At 39.4% G+C, this 19,842-nt stretch overlaps 1 protein-coding gene across 2 annotated transcripts in view; it reads right to left on the reverse strand.

Annotated features, from left to right (window-relative positions):
- LOC128832395 (collagen alpha-6(VI) chain-like) overlaps positions 1 to 19,842 on the reverse strand; it is a 125,020-nt gene that overhangs the window by 67,868 nt on the left and 37,310 nt on the right. For both annotated transcript variants that reach the window (XM_054019735.1, XM_054019736.1), the window contains exons 11-20: positions 14,772 to 15,121; positions 12,238 to 12,316; positions 10,319 to 10,464; positions 10,136 to 10,228; positions 7,581 to 7,634; positions 4,773 to 4,844; positions 4,227 to 4,253; positions 1,257 to 1,301; positions 1,116 to 1,169; positions 765 to 827 (exon numbers count right to left, since the gene is read on the reverse strand). In XM_054019735.1, coding sequence (XP_053875710.1) covers positions 765 to 827; positions 1,116 to 1,169; positions 1,257 to 1,301; positions 4,227 to 4,253; positions 4,773 to 4,844; positions 7,581 to 7,634; positions 10,136 to 10,228; positions 10,319 to 10,464; positions 12,238 to 12,316; positions 14,772 to 15,121 — 983 coding nt within the window. The remainder of the gene's footprint in view (positions 1 to 764; positions 828 to 1,115; positions 1,170 to 1,256; positions 1,302 to 4,226; positions 4,254 to 4,772; positions 4,845 to 7,580; positions 7,635 to 10,135; positions 10,229 to 10,318; positions 10,465 to 12,237; positions 12,317 to 14,771; positions 15,122 to 19,842) is intronic.

The following is a 19,842-nucleotide window of genomic DNA, read 5'->3' on the forward strand; positions in this document are numbered from 1 at the left end:
TGCAAATCTTTTTAGAGGATGGGGTTCAGTTCAGCCAGCAGTAGGGATTGCATGCCAGAATGGTTCCAGAAGGGGCTGTGTTACCATGGATAAAGAAGCAGTGAGGCCTGTGCTGCTGCCCCTCTCTGGTATTATTAAGATGGGTATGTATCTTGGGACATCCATAGATTTCAGGTGCCAAACCTCCAGCCATTAATGAGAGACTCAAAATTCCCTTTCAGAGACAGGCAGGAAATAGTTTTCCCATCCAGCAAAAATCCCATCAGAGAGAGAAAGAGAGACCCTCCCTCCCTCCCTGGAATAGCCAGAAGTCCCTGCTTTGTCTGAGTTATAGCAAGGAACTAAACCTGCGTCTTCCGCATCCCAACTGAGTTCCCTAACCACAGGTCTGTTGGAAATTCTGGCATGGGGATTTCTCTCTTTGACCAGAAATTCCACCCTAGACCTGAGAAACTGATACATTTCCACAAAATGGTTCAGTTTTATCAAACTGGCATTTTCCAACCAGAAGCCATTTAATCATAAAAATTCCTGACCAGTTCTATTCCCGATTTCCTCGGCAGGGTAGTGCATGGTCCAGGATTATTAGGATGCCCTCAAACATTACAACAAAATTGACATTTGAGGCAACTTCATCACAAAATCTGGACATTATATGACAAATCTGGACTCAAAGATGAAGATTAAAAGCTCTATTGCTATTCACTTCACTGAAAGTCTTTTCAGTCTGTCAAAAGTTAAAAGATACCATAGAATTTACTTACATGGTTTCCTCTTAGACCAGGCTCTCCACGCTCACCCAGTTCTCCTCTAGGTCCTTTTCTACCCTTAAGTCACGAAGAAAGCACATACAATTAGAATACTGTATTAATGTCATCGTTAGAGCTTTAGGGCCAGATCCTCACTGCCATAAATTTGCATAACTCTATTAAGTCAATGGAGCTATGCTGATTTACACCAGCTGAGAATCTGGCTTTTACACTTTAAATATATCTACCCAGTTTATATCAAATAATTCGAGAATGTGCAGCTGTTAAGAGGTCACAGAGGTTGCAGATTTGGCAGTAAAGTCGGAAAGGTGACAGAAGCTTCCATCAGGGCTAAATACACTTTACCCGTCTTCCTGCGCTGCCTTTTTCTCCGGAAGATCCAGGAGATCCTTGTTTTCCCTAGAAAAATAAAAATACAAACAAATAATGTTCTTTCTTTCAGGTGAACCTCATTAATTTAATTCAGTACATGTGAATAAAGGTTACCTCTGCTCCATCAATCCCATCAATTCCATTTTCACCGTCTTCACCCTGTTGGTAGAAATAAAAATCCACATTAGCACACTAGTGAGCATTTTGGGGCAAGGAATGTGTCTTTCTATATGTACAGTAAAGCACCTAACATGCTTTTGAATACTTTCAAAAGTAAGAATAATAGTTATTAAAAATATGAACTTCAAGAATAAGAACTCTCTTTACTTTGCCATCAGTCATTTTTTCACATCTCCTTTACCACCGGCAGCATCCTTAAAATCTCTCAGCTTCCAGGATATAATCAGTTCGCATTTGATCTAGCAGTTAGGTTCTCTTGTATTTTTGGTGCTCACTTGTTTTACTTATTTATAGTGTACTGGGTTCTTTTTAGGGCATTTTATATTGTGGTTGTTATACTTAACAGCTGGTAATAATTCATAGATTTATGGATTCAAAGGCCAGAAAGAACCTAGGCTGACCTCCTGTATAACACAGACTAGAAACTTCCCAAAAATAATTCCTAGAGCATCTCTCTTAGAAAAACATCGCTTTACTGGAAGTAGAAGTAACTATGTAAGAGTTTTGTAGACTTTGGGACAAATAAAGGCACAGAACCATTATTTTAATGGATTGTTTTAATAAAATTGTGCTTATTGGCATCAGGGTGGATTTTGATACTTTGACTCTAAACCAGCTTCACTTAAAACTGTGAATACCTCCATGTTGTGTTAAAGATGTCATTTATTCAAACATTCTTAGAGCCAATCTGATGGGTGCGTAATTAGTGTTGAGACACCTGCTTTTGATTACTCCTTTCCCAGGTAGCAAGAGCTAAGAGCTCTGAGAGGGTGACCTAGTCAGCTCCAGGGGAAAGCCAATGATTTCTCTGGTTGATCTAGAAAAAGGGTTAATGGGATCTGAAAGTAGTCCATTCACTTCATAACTGAAATTCTTCAACCAGGTTTTTGGGTTTTGTTTTGGTTTTTTTTTTTTTTTTTTACAGAACTGGTAGGACTAATACATTACACCATCTACAGTCACCTTTTTGTATTGCAGCTGAGATCTTATCACTAAAAAAATCAGAAAAAATATCAGCCATTTCTGGAAGACAATGTCTTATAAAATAGCAACCCAAATCTCAGAAGCTTGTAATGTGAATTTGCTGTTCAGATGAAGAATATGACTTTTGAATGTAATTGTCCTGAAGATTTACAGCTACAAGACATTACTTTCAGTGAGGGAACTCCTGAAATGTTTTAGAATTGCCCAAATAGTTTTCTTTTAATTGAAAACTAAATGGTACTTGGAGTGCTCGTCTTTTCCTTTTGTTTACCCTTTACAAAAAGAAGGAATTTACTCTGATGCTCAGTTGGAATAAAGAAAGAGATGAAAAGGGACCATACATTGTTTTGTTACCTTGAGAATTGAAATGGGTAATACACAAATACCTTGCAAGTGACTTTAAGGGCCTCTTCTAAAGACCACTGAAGTCAATGGGACTCATAATCTGATAGCTTTAATATCTTCGTAAATGGTTGTTAGCTTGGTCTTGGCAGTAATTAACACTATATATTACATGCTTATGAGGCAAATTGCATTAGTTAGTGAAGGAGAAAAAAGTAGACTGTTCCAAATCTATTAGTTCACAAATCAGTGTTTACTGTATAAATATTCCACAACCACATCCTAAGAGATCACCACTTTTGTTTTTGCATTTTTTTTATTTTTCTTTCCCGTGTTAACAGATCTGAGCCCAAGTTTATAGTATCATATACTAAGTACAGCTGTTTCTGAATAACTGTCTCTAAATGGCTTGCATGAGACCAAAGTTCTGATTCTCTTGAGCTTACTGAGTTACCAGTATTGAATCCTTTCTTTGGAGTGGAGAGTTTCATTTTTAAATAACTTAAGTGGACACAATGAGCAGAGTGACTGAAGCATGTGTTATGGCTGAGTTGAAGATGCACATCCCAGAAGATAATGTTAGCAATGAAAGATATATGCTCTCCAAATGAAGTTGCGTAATGGTAGCCAAAAAAGGTGAAGTAGTCTTTGTATATCAACAGGGTGGGCTTTGATTCAAGGACTGCACTAGTTTTTAGACTGCACTTTGTCTACGGAGCACACATTAAGGCTGACATTTTCCTAAGGCAATTAGGCACTCTACTATCATTGAATTTCAGTGTGATTTGGATATGTAACTCCCCTAGGCTCTTCTGAAAATCCCACTTTAGATTTCAATCTATTTGAGCCAAAATGAGCAATGGTTTTTAAATCAATCATCAAGGCTGAATTGACTCTTCTTTTACTGTCATGGGTTTTAGATCTTTAGAAAAAGAGAGAGGTAAAGGAATTCAGGAAACAGACTTACCCACTCCTGGCACCTTTGCATTACCTCCTAGAACCAGCTAACCAGAGCTAGGGGAAGTTCTGGCAACCCTCTCTTGTGCCCCCAATAGTGTTACATTGGTAACTAGTATCAGAGGGGTAGCCATGTTAGTCTGGATCTGTAAAAAGCAACGAAGAGTCCTGTGGCACCTTATGGACTAACAGACGTATTGGAGCTTAAGCTTTCATGGGTGAATACCCACTTCATCACATGCGTCTGACGAAGTGGGTATTCACCCACGAAAGCTTATATTCCAATACCTCTATTAGTCTATAAGGTGCCACAGGACTCTTTGTTGCTTTTTATTGGTAACTAGTGCTGACTTTTTCACTGTGAGCAATTTAGGTCAAATTTCTGCAGTCGTTCAGTTCAAATGAATCACATGTCCATTGTCTCTTAATAGTCTAGGAGCAGTTCCCAACCCAGCATACATTATATAGCCACACAATGTTTTTAAACTCAATTTTTGATACCCTTTGCCTTGGTCTTTAGCTAGCTTTCATACTTTCATCCTACCTCATGAAGTAAAGATGACAGGACTGTGTATAACCAAGAGCGGTTTTGCTGGAAGAAACTATAGAAAGAACACATACCCGGCTTCCTCGATAGCCTCTTGCTCCCTGAAATTAAAAATAAGTTGTGTTAAAATTTAAACTATACCAAAAAGCAGCAGAAGTGTTTTCTAGAGCTGGTGCAGGAGCAAGAAGCAGCTTGCTGAATTGATCACAGGCAGATGCCAATGAGGGATCGAGTTTCAGAATCTACACCATGAAAGCTCCTTGGTGCTCCAGGGCAGATTGACATTTCTGTTCCTGTCCTAGCAATCAGGTTGGTTCAACTTTAACTCCTCACTAGGGCTCTGTAGCAGCTCCGCAGGTGGGAAATTCATTGGAGAACTGCTGAATCAGCAGACTCTCCAACCACCATTGCAATGCTCTTGTCCTGGCCAGAGCCACTAAGACTAGATACAAGCCCAGCACACCCAGAAGCTAGAGGGTCACTCTGGTATTCTGAAAACAGGGCATAGCCGTCCACAAGTCCTTAAAGAATGCACAGAAGGGAATTCTTCTAGGTGCAAAATAGATATATGGAAAGTAAAAATAAAAGGGGGGGGGGTAAAGAATGCTTCTAACACTTGCCTTAGGACCTCTAATGCCTGGGCATCCTCCTTCTCCTTGAGTTCCATTGAAGCCCATTCGACCTCTCTCCCCCTACAAAGCAAGGCAGAGTGTTAAAATTCATGCATTAAAAATTGGTCACTGGTTATTTAAAAATCTACAGTTAAAGCAAGCCAGGGTTCTTTAACTATCACCATCCACTGCATTAGGGACCTGACTAGGGCCCACTGAAGTCAATGGGAAGCCAAAGGGCTTTGAGTCAGTCCCTGCGAAGTTTGGGCTGTATCACTGTTCTAAGCATTTACTGTCATGTTATGTTTTGTCCCCACACCACCACACAGAAAAAACTTCCTGACTCTGAAATCTTGATATTGGAAGATTGATTCTTTTTATAACTTGTCCTGAACTGAATACCCCTTTCCTCTCATATGGACATCTAATCCTGGAAGGATTATTCTACGGGTCTCTTAGGGATGACATGTAGACGGAAAAGGCACAGATATTTTGATTGCAGTGTTGTTGTAGCCGTGTTGGGCCCAGGATATTAGAGAGACTAGGTGAGTGAGATAATATCTTGTATTGGACCAACTTCTGTTGGTGAAAGAGACAAGCTTTTAAGCTTACACAGAGCTCTTCTTCAGGTCTGGGAAAGAAACTCAGAGTGTCACAACTAAATACAAGGTGGAAGAATCTTTAGCAACAATCTTGTCTGAGAGATCACATCTGCAATCTTTGAAAAAAATGGAGACAACTTTAGGAGCATCCAGGAGCAGCCGCCAAAGACAGTAGCAAAATCTTCCACCAAGACTCTTTAGAATATTGTATTAATAAAAAATCAAATTCAGGGTGTGTGAGAGAGAGAGATCATTTTGGGTCTGATTGTGAGAGACAGTTGCAAAGACATATAAGGGAGGAGGAAGGCACAAGGAGCCTTGTACCTCTTGTGCAATCCCTGGACCCTCTTCTCTACCAGTGTAATTACTCCAGATTTACACTAATGCAAATGGGATCAGAATCTGGTTCCAAGTATAAAATAGTGATATACTGGCACAACACTATATAAAAGTGTGTTGTAGAAAGATTTCTGGGCCTAAACTTAGATTGGATCAGGTAGGCCTATATTTTGGCTTGGGCCTGAACATTAGTCAAGTTAACAGAAAGAGAGAGGGTTTTTGAAGAAAAGGGGCTTTTTGAAGGCAGGGTGAAGGAAAAGTACAGAAGAGGAACTACCTGTAATCACAAGGCTGGTGATTCATAACTGCCCACTGTTAGTTTTTAGGGAAGCATGTAACCACAAAGGGCAAACTAAGAATAACAGGAAAGCTTATTATGCTATATTCCCTTTTAAGGATATTGTATTTCAAATATGGCAATAATGTTGATAAGAAAGTATGTATTACTAATTGTGGTTTTATCCTATATAAGCTCTCGTATTTTATCTGTCAGGTGGGTGTTCGGCTGCCTTAGCTGACTCCCCCATGCATGCATGTTTAATTGATCAATAAAGGAGCCTCAGGCTGTCTGATCCAAAATCAACCGTGTGGTCTATTTTCCACAACAAGTGCAAGGGCAATAATGCAGCTGCATTCTGGGCCTTACGCATAGCCCCGTGTCCTATTTGACACATTACACTTAAATTTTGAGCTGGGTATCATGGAATAATAAAGCAGGGAGCCTGTAGTTATGTGGTACTGCCCTTCAAGTTCTCCCCTCCTCAATGCACCACCCACCTCAGTCCAATACAGTATAATCAGCACAGTATACCTTGTGTTCGTTATTTTATTACATTCAATTGTTTTGGCTTCCTCAAATTCTCAGTGTGCTGCAGATTTTTATATTGAAGTCAGGAAAAGCTGGAGGGCTTAGCAGCTAATAGGGGAAAGTGGGGGCATGGGAGTTGCTTTTAGGTTATAGCATCCACAAGACAATGAGGAATCGATGGATCTCCTTTTTCTCTCCCCCTTCTGGTCAGGGATGGAGGTGACCTGAAATTTGGGAAAGTTGATTTCTTCCATCTATCTGCTGCTTAAGGTGAGTCATGGCCTCTGGGGTTGGAGGGCACAGCAACAGAGAGTGCTTTCTCCACAATCCCAGTTCGGAGGCATTCTCTTTCACTGCCGGCTCCACCCGGGCTGTCTTCTGGCCAGCCCCAGACAGCATCTCCAGTGGCAAGATCAAGCTAGCCAAGCACACGCCGAGAGCAGAAATTACTCCAATGGGGCTTGCATGCTTCTATAAAGTTATCTCAGAATGGGTTTTTGGTGTGCAGCCTTCCTGCTATCAATAAAAGTCTTTATGTCCAAGTGACAGGGCTGCAACACTATAAAACTAGTTCTGTGTTTATACTGGTAAAGAAATTAATTTTTGTTGGCCTTCTCTGGGTGATGTCTCAACAGAATTTATGATTTTAAAAGGTTGGGGGGGAAGAACATTTCTAGCCTTGTGTGTGTTATGCTGAAGTCTACAGCAGTAATAAATAACTCATTGCAAAGCCATTGGTAAATGCACCAAAAATAATAATCTTATGCTGCTATACTTATGATTGGCTTTTCTTATGATATGCTGGCTTATGCTGAGAGGGAAAGGATGGGCTTGTGTGAGAGGCACATGACTGTAAATCAGGAGATCTGAGTTCTACTCCGAGTTCCACAACAGCCACCCTGTGATGTTGGCAAATCATTTGGTGCTACATTCACCAAAAACTACGTGCAGTAGAAGTCGTAGGCAATCCCCTTTCTGTGTACAAGCAGTGGTGGTACATTTTCCAAGGTCTGTGGGGGGGTTCCCAACATCCCCTTTAAAATGAAGGCAGGCAAAATGTTTACTTACAATTCCACCTTCCTCACCAGGATGGCCAGGAGATCCCCTGAAGCCTACACCTCCCTGAAAGAAACAAATGAATAAGATAAAACTGTCTCAGATTTCCTTTTCCTCAGAGTGCTCCTTCACATTTGATTACAGGAGGGTGGCTGCAGAACTCTGCATGTGCAGATAGAAAACATACCTTTCAAACCAGAGTCAATTATAAAGGGGAGAAAAAAAGCTGCATCTTGGACATTTCCACTACTAAAAGTCATTTAAACTTGAGAAATAATTAGAACAGTGTTCAGTATACAGTTTCAGGATAAGCCTTTGGTGTGTTTTCTGGTTGTCACCAGAGAGGTCAATGGTAGGTTTCATTTTATTCAATATCTTCATTAATCATCTGGAATAGGAAATAATAAGCATGCTAACAAAGTTCACAGAGGGTACTATATTGTAAGGAGTTAAATACTATTGAGAACAGAGAAATAATATATTACAAAGAGACCTAGAGATATTAAAGATATATGCAAAGACTCAATTTATATTTGATTTGGAATGATGAAAAACTCATCGTCTCTTGGGAAAAATAACCCAAAATGCAAACATTCAGTGTGCAGGAGAAGCCTGGAAAACCAAAATGCTGAAAAAGAACTAGGAATGGCAGTGGACAGGCAATTAGTCATGAATTCTCAATATAATACGGCACCAAAGTTTGCTTGAATGATTGTCGTCTGCAGTTTCAAAGGCTACATGTCACAGGACAAGGAATGTCTACACAGGCCTGCTGAAACTGTGTCTTGCTTATTGCTTTTATCATCTGGGCACCATATTGCTAGAAAGAAATTGACAAAATAGAGGGATTCATAGAAGAGCAGCAAAAATAAGCAAGGAGCTGACAGGAGTGATTTATGAGGAAAAATAAGAACTGCGTATATACATATTGCCTAAGTGAGGACTAAGAGGGGATATGATAAGTGAACAGATATCTGAAGAGGGTGTTTAAATTTTCTGTGACTATTAAAAATAACCCGAGAAACTGTCTTTCAGAAACCCTGGCTGTGTGCCATAAAAGAGTGGTTTTTACACCTGTCTTTCCTTTCCTTCCTACAAAGTCTACACTGTCAAGATGATGACTTCTTTATAGGAAATAGTTAATTAAGCCTCTTTGGATGGCAAATTATCCACGAACAGGCTAATTTTGTCTGCTACTGGAAATTGTTTGACCATTATACAGGAGCATGTTCCAACCTATGGGTTATTTACAAGTTATTTGCTTCAACTATTCATTATTTGTGATGTCAGACAATTCACTCTAATCACATGATAAAGTTTCGCCTTCCTGAGTGGATGACAATTTTTTATAAACAGCAAAAGGGAAAACAAATCCAGATCAAACAGATTGACCAGTGCACAGATTTGCACAAAAGTCTTTGGTTTCTAAGAATATACTTGTAACTAAAAGAATGATGCTATGAATGTTAGCCTAGAATGAAAGAAAAGGGTTGTGAATGTCAAAGATAATTCATGGCCCTTGTTTGAATCAATGTTTGCAAATACTTCCCCCTCCCTCCTCTCCAGTCCATATTCATTCAGCAATAGTGTATTATAATCAATTTTTTGTCTCTCTTCTAAGTGAGACATATTTTTCACTCTGCGTTTTATTAAAGAAGCAGATAGAATGGAGAGGGCCAGATCCTTCCATGCTCTGTGACCAGAAAAAGAAAGGAGGCCAGAGCTGAAATATCTGGAACTTAATCTCTGGGCCTCAGTTTACTCATATGTAAAATGTTTAGAACAACAATATAGGGGTGTTACAAAGCAAAGCTTAATTTATTTATTTAATTAATAACAAGTCTCAAATAAATGGCACTATAGCAACTCAAAGTATTATTATTAAATATTATACAAGAAAAATGGCTACGGTTTGTTTTATAAACCAGCATCTGTGTGGGGTGGCTGGCATGCTCCATGTTATAGCACCATTCCAAGTGGGAAAACTTCAACCAATAGAGCCCCCCATAACCTGATCTGATGGATTTCAGGAAAGTATCCGAGAAAGCAACGTGAGTAACAAGATTTTTTTAAACAGGAAGTTTTGGAAGGACAGTACGATGCCAGGTGTGGCAACTCCTGCACATGGATGCAGAGGTGGGATGAGAAAGAAGAACGAGAAAGCACAAGAGAGGGGTGATGTTGGTGGCTAATAGGAAGGCAGCTAGCGTTCAAATTGCTAATACAGCAGCAGTAAGCTACCAAAGGCAATTAGCCATAATTGTCATGGTCAAGTGAGGAAGGGACAGGGTTATTTCCGATTACTGAATTGGCCCAAGGAATGTGTCCAATGGCCATTAGTGTCAAAAGTCACCAAGGCCACCTGTTTTTCTGTGTGTTTTACTGGTCTATAATTGTTTAAGAAAAACTTATACTAGAATAAAATTTACACTAGAGAAATGATCAAGCTTTTGTTTCCTGTTGTACTGGCAAGATTTGCAGGTGTTTTATGTGTGTAGCACTGAACTACTTTAAAAAAAGACTGGCAAAACAAAATAACTAACCAGTAGACACTTTTGTACACTTACCTTCCTCCCAGGAGGTCCAGTTACACCACGAAAACCATGTTCGCCAACACACTTAGCAAGAACATTGCAGCATTTTCTTTCAGCAACCATGTCCTGCAAAACAATTTGTGATATACTAGCTTATCTATCAGATTGTCAAAATGTGATGGGTTTTGTCTTTGTTCATGTCACAAAGGGACTTACAAGGTCTTTCCGTAAGATGTTTGGAAGTTCTGGAAATCCAATGCTCAGAGGTTGCTTGTATCCAAATCCTCTGCCAAACTCTATTTCCTGAAGTTCATTCAAATCCTGCATATTTTCCAGGCCAACCATTAAAAGCGCATCAAGGCCTTTAAAAAGAAATATGTTAAAACTGTTATTTATCTGATCTGCTTTAATAATTAGAATAATGACCGTAAATGATTTGGTTTTTGAAGTGACCCATAAATAGAGCTGGTCAGGAATTTTTCAATTAATCTGTTTTGTCAAAAAAACATGGATTCGTCAAAACCGAAACCATTTGCAGAACAGGGTTGGGTTCGACAAATTTACCGACTCAAAAAAATGTCGAGGAAAGGATTTTGAAAATGTCAGTTTCATTTTGATATTTTCAAAACGAAAAGTGCTGCTTTTCCTGTTCATAATGACTTTTTGTTTCAAAATTTGAGCTAACTGGAGATTAAAAAAGAAAGAAGGTCGAAACCAAAATGAAACTTTTCAAAAGGTTTCATCTGACCTGCAATGAAAAATGTCAACTTTTCAGTTGGTGAATATTTTCAAGATCAGACAGCTACTTTCTGGAGTAAAATTCCTTCCAAAGTTATGTTGCCTCCTGAAATGCAGTGTCTTAGGCAGCCATCTATTTACTCTGTGCTTACATTTACTCCTTGCTATTACAGCAAGGTGAGAGATCATCATACAGTCTCTGTTTTTAGACTTAGAAAGGAAAATAGAGGAATCTGGAACTTTAAATCACACTAAAAGTGGCAGAAACAAAAACAGTCAGCCCTCTTGGTTTAATAAAAAGATTATTGTTAGGATATAGATATTCAGGCCTGTCTGTAAAGGCCTATACTTTAAGAATTTAGGTATATGTTTATCATTTAGCTACTTATAGAGGTATAAAAGAAAGAATCCATATAAGTGCCTTCTCTCACTGTGACAGTCTGAGGCCCTGTTCTTAGGCCAATACCTTTGGCTAAGAGGCAGCCATAAACTGGGAAGCGTGTGGTCACATCCTCACATTCCAAACTAGCCATATTGAAATAAGGCAATCTGGGGCTGTTAGGAAGGTGATCTGATCTATCACCTCCAGAGAAAGGGAAAAGCCTAGAAGATGTAAAAGGAAATTTAGTTTCATAGTTTTCTGTCTGGTAAGAACTCACTTATCAATAGACACAGCTGGGAAACCCTAATGTCTGTATAGATGTAGTTGTAAAATCCTCTCTTCTGTATTGTTTTGGCATTATAGTTCCCACTTTGCTATGTTTATTTGCACGGTCTCTGTCTGGTTCTGTGATTGTTTCTGTCTGCTGTATAATTAATTTTGCTGGGTGTAAACTAATTAAGGTGGTGGGATATAATTGGTTAGCTAATCGTGTTACAATATGTTAGGATTGGTTAGGTAAATTTCAGTAGAATGATTGGTTAAGGTATAGCTGTGAATATTACTATATAAATTAGGGGCAAACCAGAAGTAAGTTGGGATTTGAAAATAAGGAAAAAGGGACTTGGATTTAAGCTTGCTGGAAGTTCATCCCAATAAACATTGAATTGTTTGCACCTTCAGACTTCGGGTATTGTTGCTCTCTGTTCATGCGAGAAGGACCAGGGAAGTGGGAGAGTGAAGGAATAAACTCTCTAACAATTATTATCCTAGAGTGAAAATGGAGCTGGTGGCGGAAACCCTCATGATCATACTGGGAGAGGTAAAGTCTATGAATCATTCAGGGAATTGAGAGCCCTGGCTCACCCAGAGAAGGGAGGGTGCTTACCAAGAATTCTCGGGCAGATCAGCATGAGTATGTGGAAGGTCCGCAGTGGGAGAGGAATGTAGCACTCTTTGGGTATGTCTACATTGCAAGATAAACCAAAAAACCCTGGACCGTCATAACAGGCCATACCTTTAATGCGAAGGGAGTCTGCTGTTGTTCTGAGCATTTCTATAGTATCATCCAGCCCATCTGTAAACACTAAGAGAACCTATGAACAAAACCCTGAATTACCAAGGTGGTTGGCAGAAAATATGAAAAAACAACCATAATAATACCACCCACCGCTTTCCCTGGTAGTTCTCAAAGTGCTGTGCAATCCTTGATGAGTTTATATTCCAGGTTAACTTAAAAATTACAATTTAGTATTGAAAATTGGTGACAATGTAGCTTAAAAAGGACAGAGTCATGGTAATTAAGCCCCAAAATATCTCTAGTTTGACAGTGGCTCCATTTGGAAGGATTTACCTTGTAGACTGCAACTTTTATTAGTACAACCAGTTCAGTTAAGTACCCAGGTGTGCTGGGCAAGGGGCCAATTCTATTCTTGTTTACAATTTGAAGGACTTTCACTGAAGTCAGTGGAGTTCTCCAGATTGACCCTGGTGTAACTGAGAGAATTTAGAGCAAGCAGTGTTTTTCCTTTGGGTGATGGCAGTCCAGGACTGGAACTGTCAGACTAACAACATAACAATGCTGGGCTGGGTTCCCTGGTCCATTCTGCCTACTTGATGCTTGATTCAGCCATAGGTGGACAGCAGAGAATTCCCCTAGCACACGGGAACTCTCCACTGGTGTAAGGCTGGCATATGCGGCTAAGTCAGCTCCTGCGCCAGCCACTCCACAGCCCCAGGGTAGGAGGAGAGAGGGGGCATGTTGACACCAAGACAAGGGGTATGGTGAAGCAAAGCTTCACTACCCCATCCTCCAGTGGTATAAAGTCTCCAGTGGCATAAGTTAGATTAGGCCTCCCATCTGCCCTAGTGGAGCTCAGATGCAGTGGCAAATTGAGCCTCTGCTATGCAAATAATCAATCACAAAGTGTTGGAAAGTACCTTTCTGTTCCCACTCTAAGCATGGTGGGATCAGTTTTTGATTGGAATAAATCCGAGCCTTGCTCAGTTAATAACTTCAAGATTGGGTCCAGTATTCCATACTCAAACATAACAAAAACAACAGATGAACGGCAAACCACAAAGAACCAGAATCTTTGTGTCTCATCCAACTGATGAGCAAAAATGTGTTGCTGTTCAGTGACTTATGAAAAATGAATTCATGATCTCAGTCCTGTTCGAAGTAAATAGTCAGATGTTTACATCACGCACACAAGTGCCAGAACAAAGGGTAATAACAGGTGCCCTTTTGGCTGTCTCAGCAGTGTGGCCAAGAATTAAATGGGTATGAAGTTTGAGCTACCTTCCAATTCCTAGAATGGTGATGGCAGTGGAATTGTACAGATGTAGCTAAGAGCAGCATTAGATCTGCAGAATCTTTGTTACTAGTGATGATGCATTAGGAGGGAAGAACTCATCTCAACTCTCAGATTCCACATTGCATTAGTAGAGTTCGCAGTTAGAAAAATAACATTTTTATATGTAAACTGAGCAAATTTGTTCAGAAATCATTGAGATGCATTACAAGTGGGCCCTCATGATGCCATTTTATAGTCATCATTCAGAGAAGACCTGCACTTTACAGATTTTAACAGAAAAAGAAAAGAAAAAAAAAAAACATTAGATATGCACCACTCCATGCACCTATGTTGAGAAGAAAGAATTCTACAAATGCTGAATATGGAGTTTATATTCTTACCTTCCAGCATGGGGATTTGTGTCTGCTCCTCAGAATGAAAGTGAGAATACACTTTTCAGTGAGCACTCTAAATTAAGACCATTCTAAACTACCAATACTTTGTAAGAATTAAAATAAGCTCTCTCTGGAAGATACAGTTTATATGTTAGAGGGATGTTTTTCTGAATCAGTGCCCTAGTATGTAAAAAGTCTTTCCAGAACTAGTTTTTTATCAGAAAAAAACATAAAAGGCACTGAATCTGAAATCCTAGGAGGTGTCTAATTTCTATTCAAGTCAATGGAAAGGTTCCCTTTGACTTCAATAGGGATTGGATCAGCCCTTTAGATCTTTGCTTTCTCTTGGTCTCATTTCAACCTGGATGAACTATTTGCAGTGGACATGTTAGTCTACAAATATAGCCACTTTTCTCTGTTCGTAAATTATCCACGGACAGACTTCGACTTTACTCATTTGTTATTTGAAATTATTTAATGAGTGATTTCTGTGAATATGTTTCTGCCATGAAACATTTGCGATGATGTTTGCTTTGAGTCATTACTACTCGGGTTGTGTGATTAGCCATCTATTACAGAATACTGTTCTGCTCCTTAACCTACTAACTGCTTCCAAGATGGACATGTGAAGACTTCCCATGTAAATACTTGTGAGCATATGGATTTGCCCAAGTATTTGAATTCCAGGAACAAAAATTCACTTACACAATTGTTTGCAGCAAGGGGTCATGAATGCTGTCAAAATGAATCCAAGGATTTATCTAAAAGAACATTCATGAAGTCTTTATTTCCCATGCAATGTTCACCAGCACTAGACTTAATATACTTTGAAACAATATAATTTATTCTGTTTTATTTACCTTCACTTTAGCAGAGGCCAGTCTGAGGGATTTCTCCCAAAATGACTGTAAGAAGTCTGCATTCAGATAGGTGTCTACAATGGTCTGAACAACTAAGAATTTCTGGAGGATCTCTTCGTCATAGGCTTCAAAATCGGAGTCAAACAAGGACTGGCCATTCTGTGTAAACACTTGGTACTTGAACCTGGTGTTGATTTGAGACTCAACAGTACAACTGATTTTAGTCAAGGACGCCATTCGGTGCAGAAGTTTGGGCAGGTACTTTTGCAGTTTTTGCTTCTCGTTCAGTGCAGATATCGACTTCATGCGCCTCGAAATATCAATTCCTACAGAAACATCTATGTTGCAATCTGAGAAGGGGGCAAGGAAGAAAATCAGTCATCCAATCCAAGCACTATTTTATGATCTTGTTTTCTATCTGCACCAGTGACAAAACATGCTCAATTTAAAATTAGGAGAATTAGAGAGCCAGATCTTCAACTGGTGTAAATTGGTGTCACTCCATTGACTTGCACGGGGCTACGTCAATTTATCCCAGCTGGGAGCTGGCTTATATTACTGCACATAGAGAGAGAGAGAGAGAGAGAAACTATCTCACACACACACACACACACACACACACACCCCTCTAACTGGATGTAACTTTTGCGTCACCAAAAGCATAGCTAAAAAAATGGATTGATCATCACTATTAAGTATTTAGTACCCTAAACATGAGGGGCACTTAACAGAACAAATGATAGAGATTGTCTCAGCTCCCAAAAGATTAGAATTTAAGGGCCTGATCCTATAAACACTTACCACTGAGCATTGGGCTTCCTGCTGTGAATAGTGCAATTGGCTCCAATGCAATGTGGTTGGCAGTAATTATTCACAGAATCGAATTATACATTAGACATCAAACAGTGAGTAAGAGAAACACTCAGAAGGTGGGAAAGGAAGAGGGAAGGGAGGACATGGGAAACACATCTTGACAGTGAGTGATTAGTACTGTAAAGTATGGCATATACTGGTTATGGAAGAGTTCCTACAAAGTGTGATAAAAAATGGCCAATATTTTGTGATTTGGCTACTTTTCCCCAGCCATACCACCTGACGTATTGTTTTTTGTATCTTGTTAATCCCTTGATCCCTATATTGAAGTTTGTTCTGTCTCTCCTGACCACACTATCCACCTGTAATTAAGTTTCCACTGTAGCCCACTTGTCAACAATTTCTGCCTGATGCAATTATATCTTTAAAACAAAACACCCCATTTCTTTTGTTTCCTCTCCAATTGTGACTCTCTGAAATGTTTTTAGAGGACAATGCAGTTACTAGTTTGCTATGAATGCATCCTGATGGCTAAAGTCATTAACTATAATTGTTCCATTTAATCCTTTCTCTGCTCCTTCACGTTCCCTTTTCTCCTACACTTTCACTCATTTGTGAAAGAAACTGCGGAGATGGGATAATGAGGTGGTTGGGGATGTCAGAGTACAGAGAATAGAATAGAAATTAAGAATGTTTGGGTTGAGGCATTCAGCTAGTCTTTACTCATCACCGATACAGAAAGCCAGGCACCAGAAAGTTGAGTTTGTGCTGTGTCACTTGTCACTTTAAAAAGTAAGTCAATTATACTGGCATAGATGCTCCAGCAAACTGTTGCCTCATCCTTTTAAGGGTTAATAATAATTTTATTAACTGCCAATTGATACTAACTTCCTCACTCTCATAATACTGAGGTGCACATAGCCTATAGTTAACAAAATAGATTGCAGGCTTCTGGTGATTTCACGCCACTTGGCTATCATCCTTGTAACTGTTAAAGTTCAGTACTTCCTTTTACAGTACAAAATGCCCTCTGGAGAAAACTATTTGTTACTAAGCTGAATTACAATCTTTTGGCTACGCATGCTGAATCACAGAGTTTTAAGAGCTAGGAAATAGCACCAGCACTCAAGCCTGTAAAACTATTTCTCTGTGACATAATTTACTGCTGCATTTGTTTTTCTGGCAATGAAAAAACAACTTTCTCCAAAGCAGCTAAATACACACACACTAACTCAGATTCTGAAATTACAGTCCCAATATCAATGAATAACGCTAGATTTACAGTACACTTGTGTGCCAGAGATCAGCACAAGGCCATAGAACTGTGATTTTGTACTTCCATAAAATGTTTCTGATCAAATGTTTCCATGAACAGATCACTTGTCTGATTCTAGTATGTGGTCCTTCCTAGAATACAGGATGCATGTTTTCATCAGGAGCTTTTTTCTGAGGCCTGACCTGAACTTGGACCACACTACTTGAAAAGAATTCAGGGGGCAGATCCTCAGTTGGTGTAAACTAGCATAGCCCAATGTATTTCAATAACAATTTACACCATGCCCAGGCAGCGCTTGTTGATTTCAATGGGAAGCCCACGGAAACTGAGCACATGTATCTGAGGGCATCTTTGTACTTGGGTCCAAGGATGGCAAGGCATATTACAGACATCAGTTAATCTTCACCAGATTCATGTGAGGTTGACAAGTATTTTACTGGTAGGGAAACAGTACGGAGAGGTAAAGTGGCTTGACTGAGTTCATACAATGAAGACATGAAGACTGAATTTTCATGACTGAAGTGAAAAGTAGCTCCCAAAGTGCCCTCTAACAGTAAGTGACAATGTGAAGCACAGTGGAGTATTTTAGCTACCCCTTCCTTCCTGATGAGGTTCCTAAGGCCTGGCCTACACACAATTTTTTATCAGCGTAATGAAGAGGGTCAAGGGTTGGATTTTTTTACTGAACTATCTATACCAGTCAAACTCCTAATGTGGGCACAACTATACCAGTATAAAGGTGCCTTAAACAGCTATAGCTTATCCTCCTTATCCCCCTTCTCACGTGGGAATAAGCTATACCAGAATAAGCACCTTTATATAGCCTGGTCTACATTTAAAACTTATACCCGCATAGCTGTGTCCATCTATAGACACAGTTATACTGGCAAAAAAGGCCTTTTGCAGGAATAACTTATTTCATTCTAGGAACTGGTATAAATTATACTGGCAAAATAAGTCTTTTGTCAGTGTAAGCTGAATCTACATTAGGAGGGTTTATGGGTACAGCTATGCCAGTATAGCTAAATCAGCAAACTCTTCTATTGTAGACAAGGCCAGCGGTATAACTGCATCCACACCAGGAGGGTTATACCGCTTTAAACAATACCAGAATAGTTAAAGCAACATAACTGTTGTGTATAGACAAGGCTGCCTCCATGGTTCTCAGCTCCTCTTAACACTATTCTGCTGTCAGAGCAGTATAGAGAAACAGAACCATAGTATCAAGAAAGGAAATCTAGTAACCTGTGCCTTTCCTCTATTTGCTGTACCAATAATTGAGAACATAAGTATTACGTTGCATTGTTTTGTTTACATATATTTATGGTTAACTCAGACAGACAGAGAATATATCCATTTTCTTTTCTTATTTTATTTTCTCATATATATTCAAATATGCATGAGAAAAGAAGAAAAAGACACAAACACACATTCAGATATAGTATATATTACATCAGAAGAAACTTACAATAAGGTTCACTCGAGTGCAAGTGAAGCACTCAAAAATTAGGAAATGCCAGAACAAAGGTTGCCTGTGCAACCTTAATTCAGCCCTCTTGTGCATATGCATTATGATGCATGATAATTACATGATCACATGCTATTTTTTCCACAGGACCCGTGCCTCATTCAATACACACAACGGGTGGTGCTCACTAGGTGGGAAGTTATTGAATATTTCTTTTTATCCTCATCATTTAATTGTGTGCCCCCCATGCCTTATTTACTGCACTCCATCCAGACCCTGCACGGCACGCAGCATTATTAATTTCCTCACGGGCATTTCTATAATGCACTTATGATAGTATCTTAGTGCTTTACAAACATTAATGAAATTATCTTTACAACACTCTTGAGGTGGGAGGTGATACTATTACCTGCATTTTACATATGGGGAATAGAGGCACAGAAAGATTAAGGCCAAAATTGTTAGAAGTGTTGCTACCTGTGTCACCTTTTCCCAGTTCACTTAAATATATACATAGATATTCATGTGTCTGTAGAATAATTTTATACATGTGTGTCTATATCTCACATACACTCACAGTACACACACATTTTATAGCTGTAACTGTGGGCCAGATTCATCCCTGGTGTAACTGAATTCACTATACCTGGTGTAACTGAATTCACTATACCAAAGGTTAATTTAGCGCTGCATTATGTACATTTTCAAAAATCATTATCCATATTGTGCTGCAAAATGCATATGTGAATCTGCAGCACATGTAGAGGTATTCATTTGCATGTAAAAATGCTTACTTTGTGAAATGATTTTTTTTAATCTATCTGTCCATGCATCCAGATTTCTTTCTTGACCCTCTATCACTGTAGTATGAGTGCCCTCAGTATGTTTATATACATAAAATTATTGCAAACAAATGGAAATGCAAGGTTTTGGTCAGTCAGAGTGGGGGGAAAATTTTGATGTCAGCAAAAAAGGTTTAAAGGACAAAAAAATCAGGGAAAATAGAAGATGACAGAGATCAAGATAGAATTAGCTTAGCAAATGTGTTTGGGTTGTTTTTTTGTTGTGGCTGTTGTTACAAAACAGTGAGATCAAATATTTTCTTCTCTCTTGCCTCTAAGAGAGTTTGCATTTTTATAATGTATTTACTATGTGGCTCTCTGCTGGTGAAGCTCACTGCTCTCTGGTGAAGGAACACCAGGAGGTGCTGCTGCATTAGACATCATCTCCCTGATGTGAACATGCTCCATTTCCACAGCAGTAATATTGGACTCTGGTGGGGGCAGTTTTTATTTCAGCACTGATCTGTTAAGCATCTAGGTATTGTCCTTGTGCACCCCACATCATGCAAGGGTTTAGCCACTGTCTGCTTAGTTGTGGGTGCACTGGTCATGCTCCACCGACCCAGCTTCCAAGCTGCCAGTCTCCCAAATCAGCTGTGGTGCTCAGAGCAACGTACCTGATTCTGTGTCAGTCTTCTAGGCCTGACAGGGAGCTGGGAGTCTAGAAGCCCT

The sequence above is a fragment of the Malaclemys terrapin genome, chromosome 2 (assembly GCF_027887155.1).
Source record: "Malaclemys terrapin pileata isolate rMalTer1 chromosome 2, rMalTer1.hap1, whole genome shotgun sequence".
NCBI classification, from domain to species: Eukaryota; Metazoa; Chordata; order Testudines; family Emydidae; genus Malaclemys; species Malaclemys terrapin.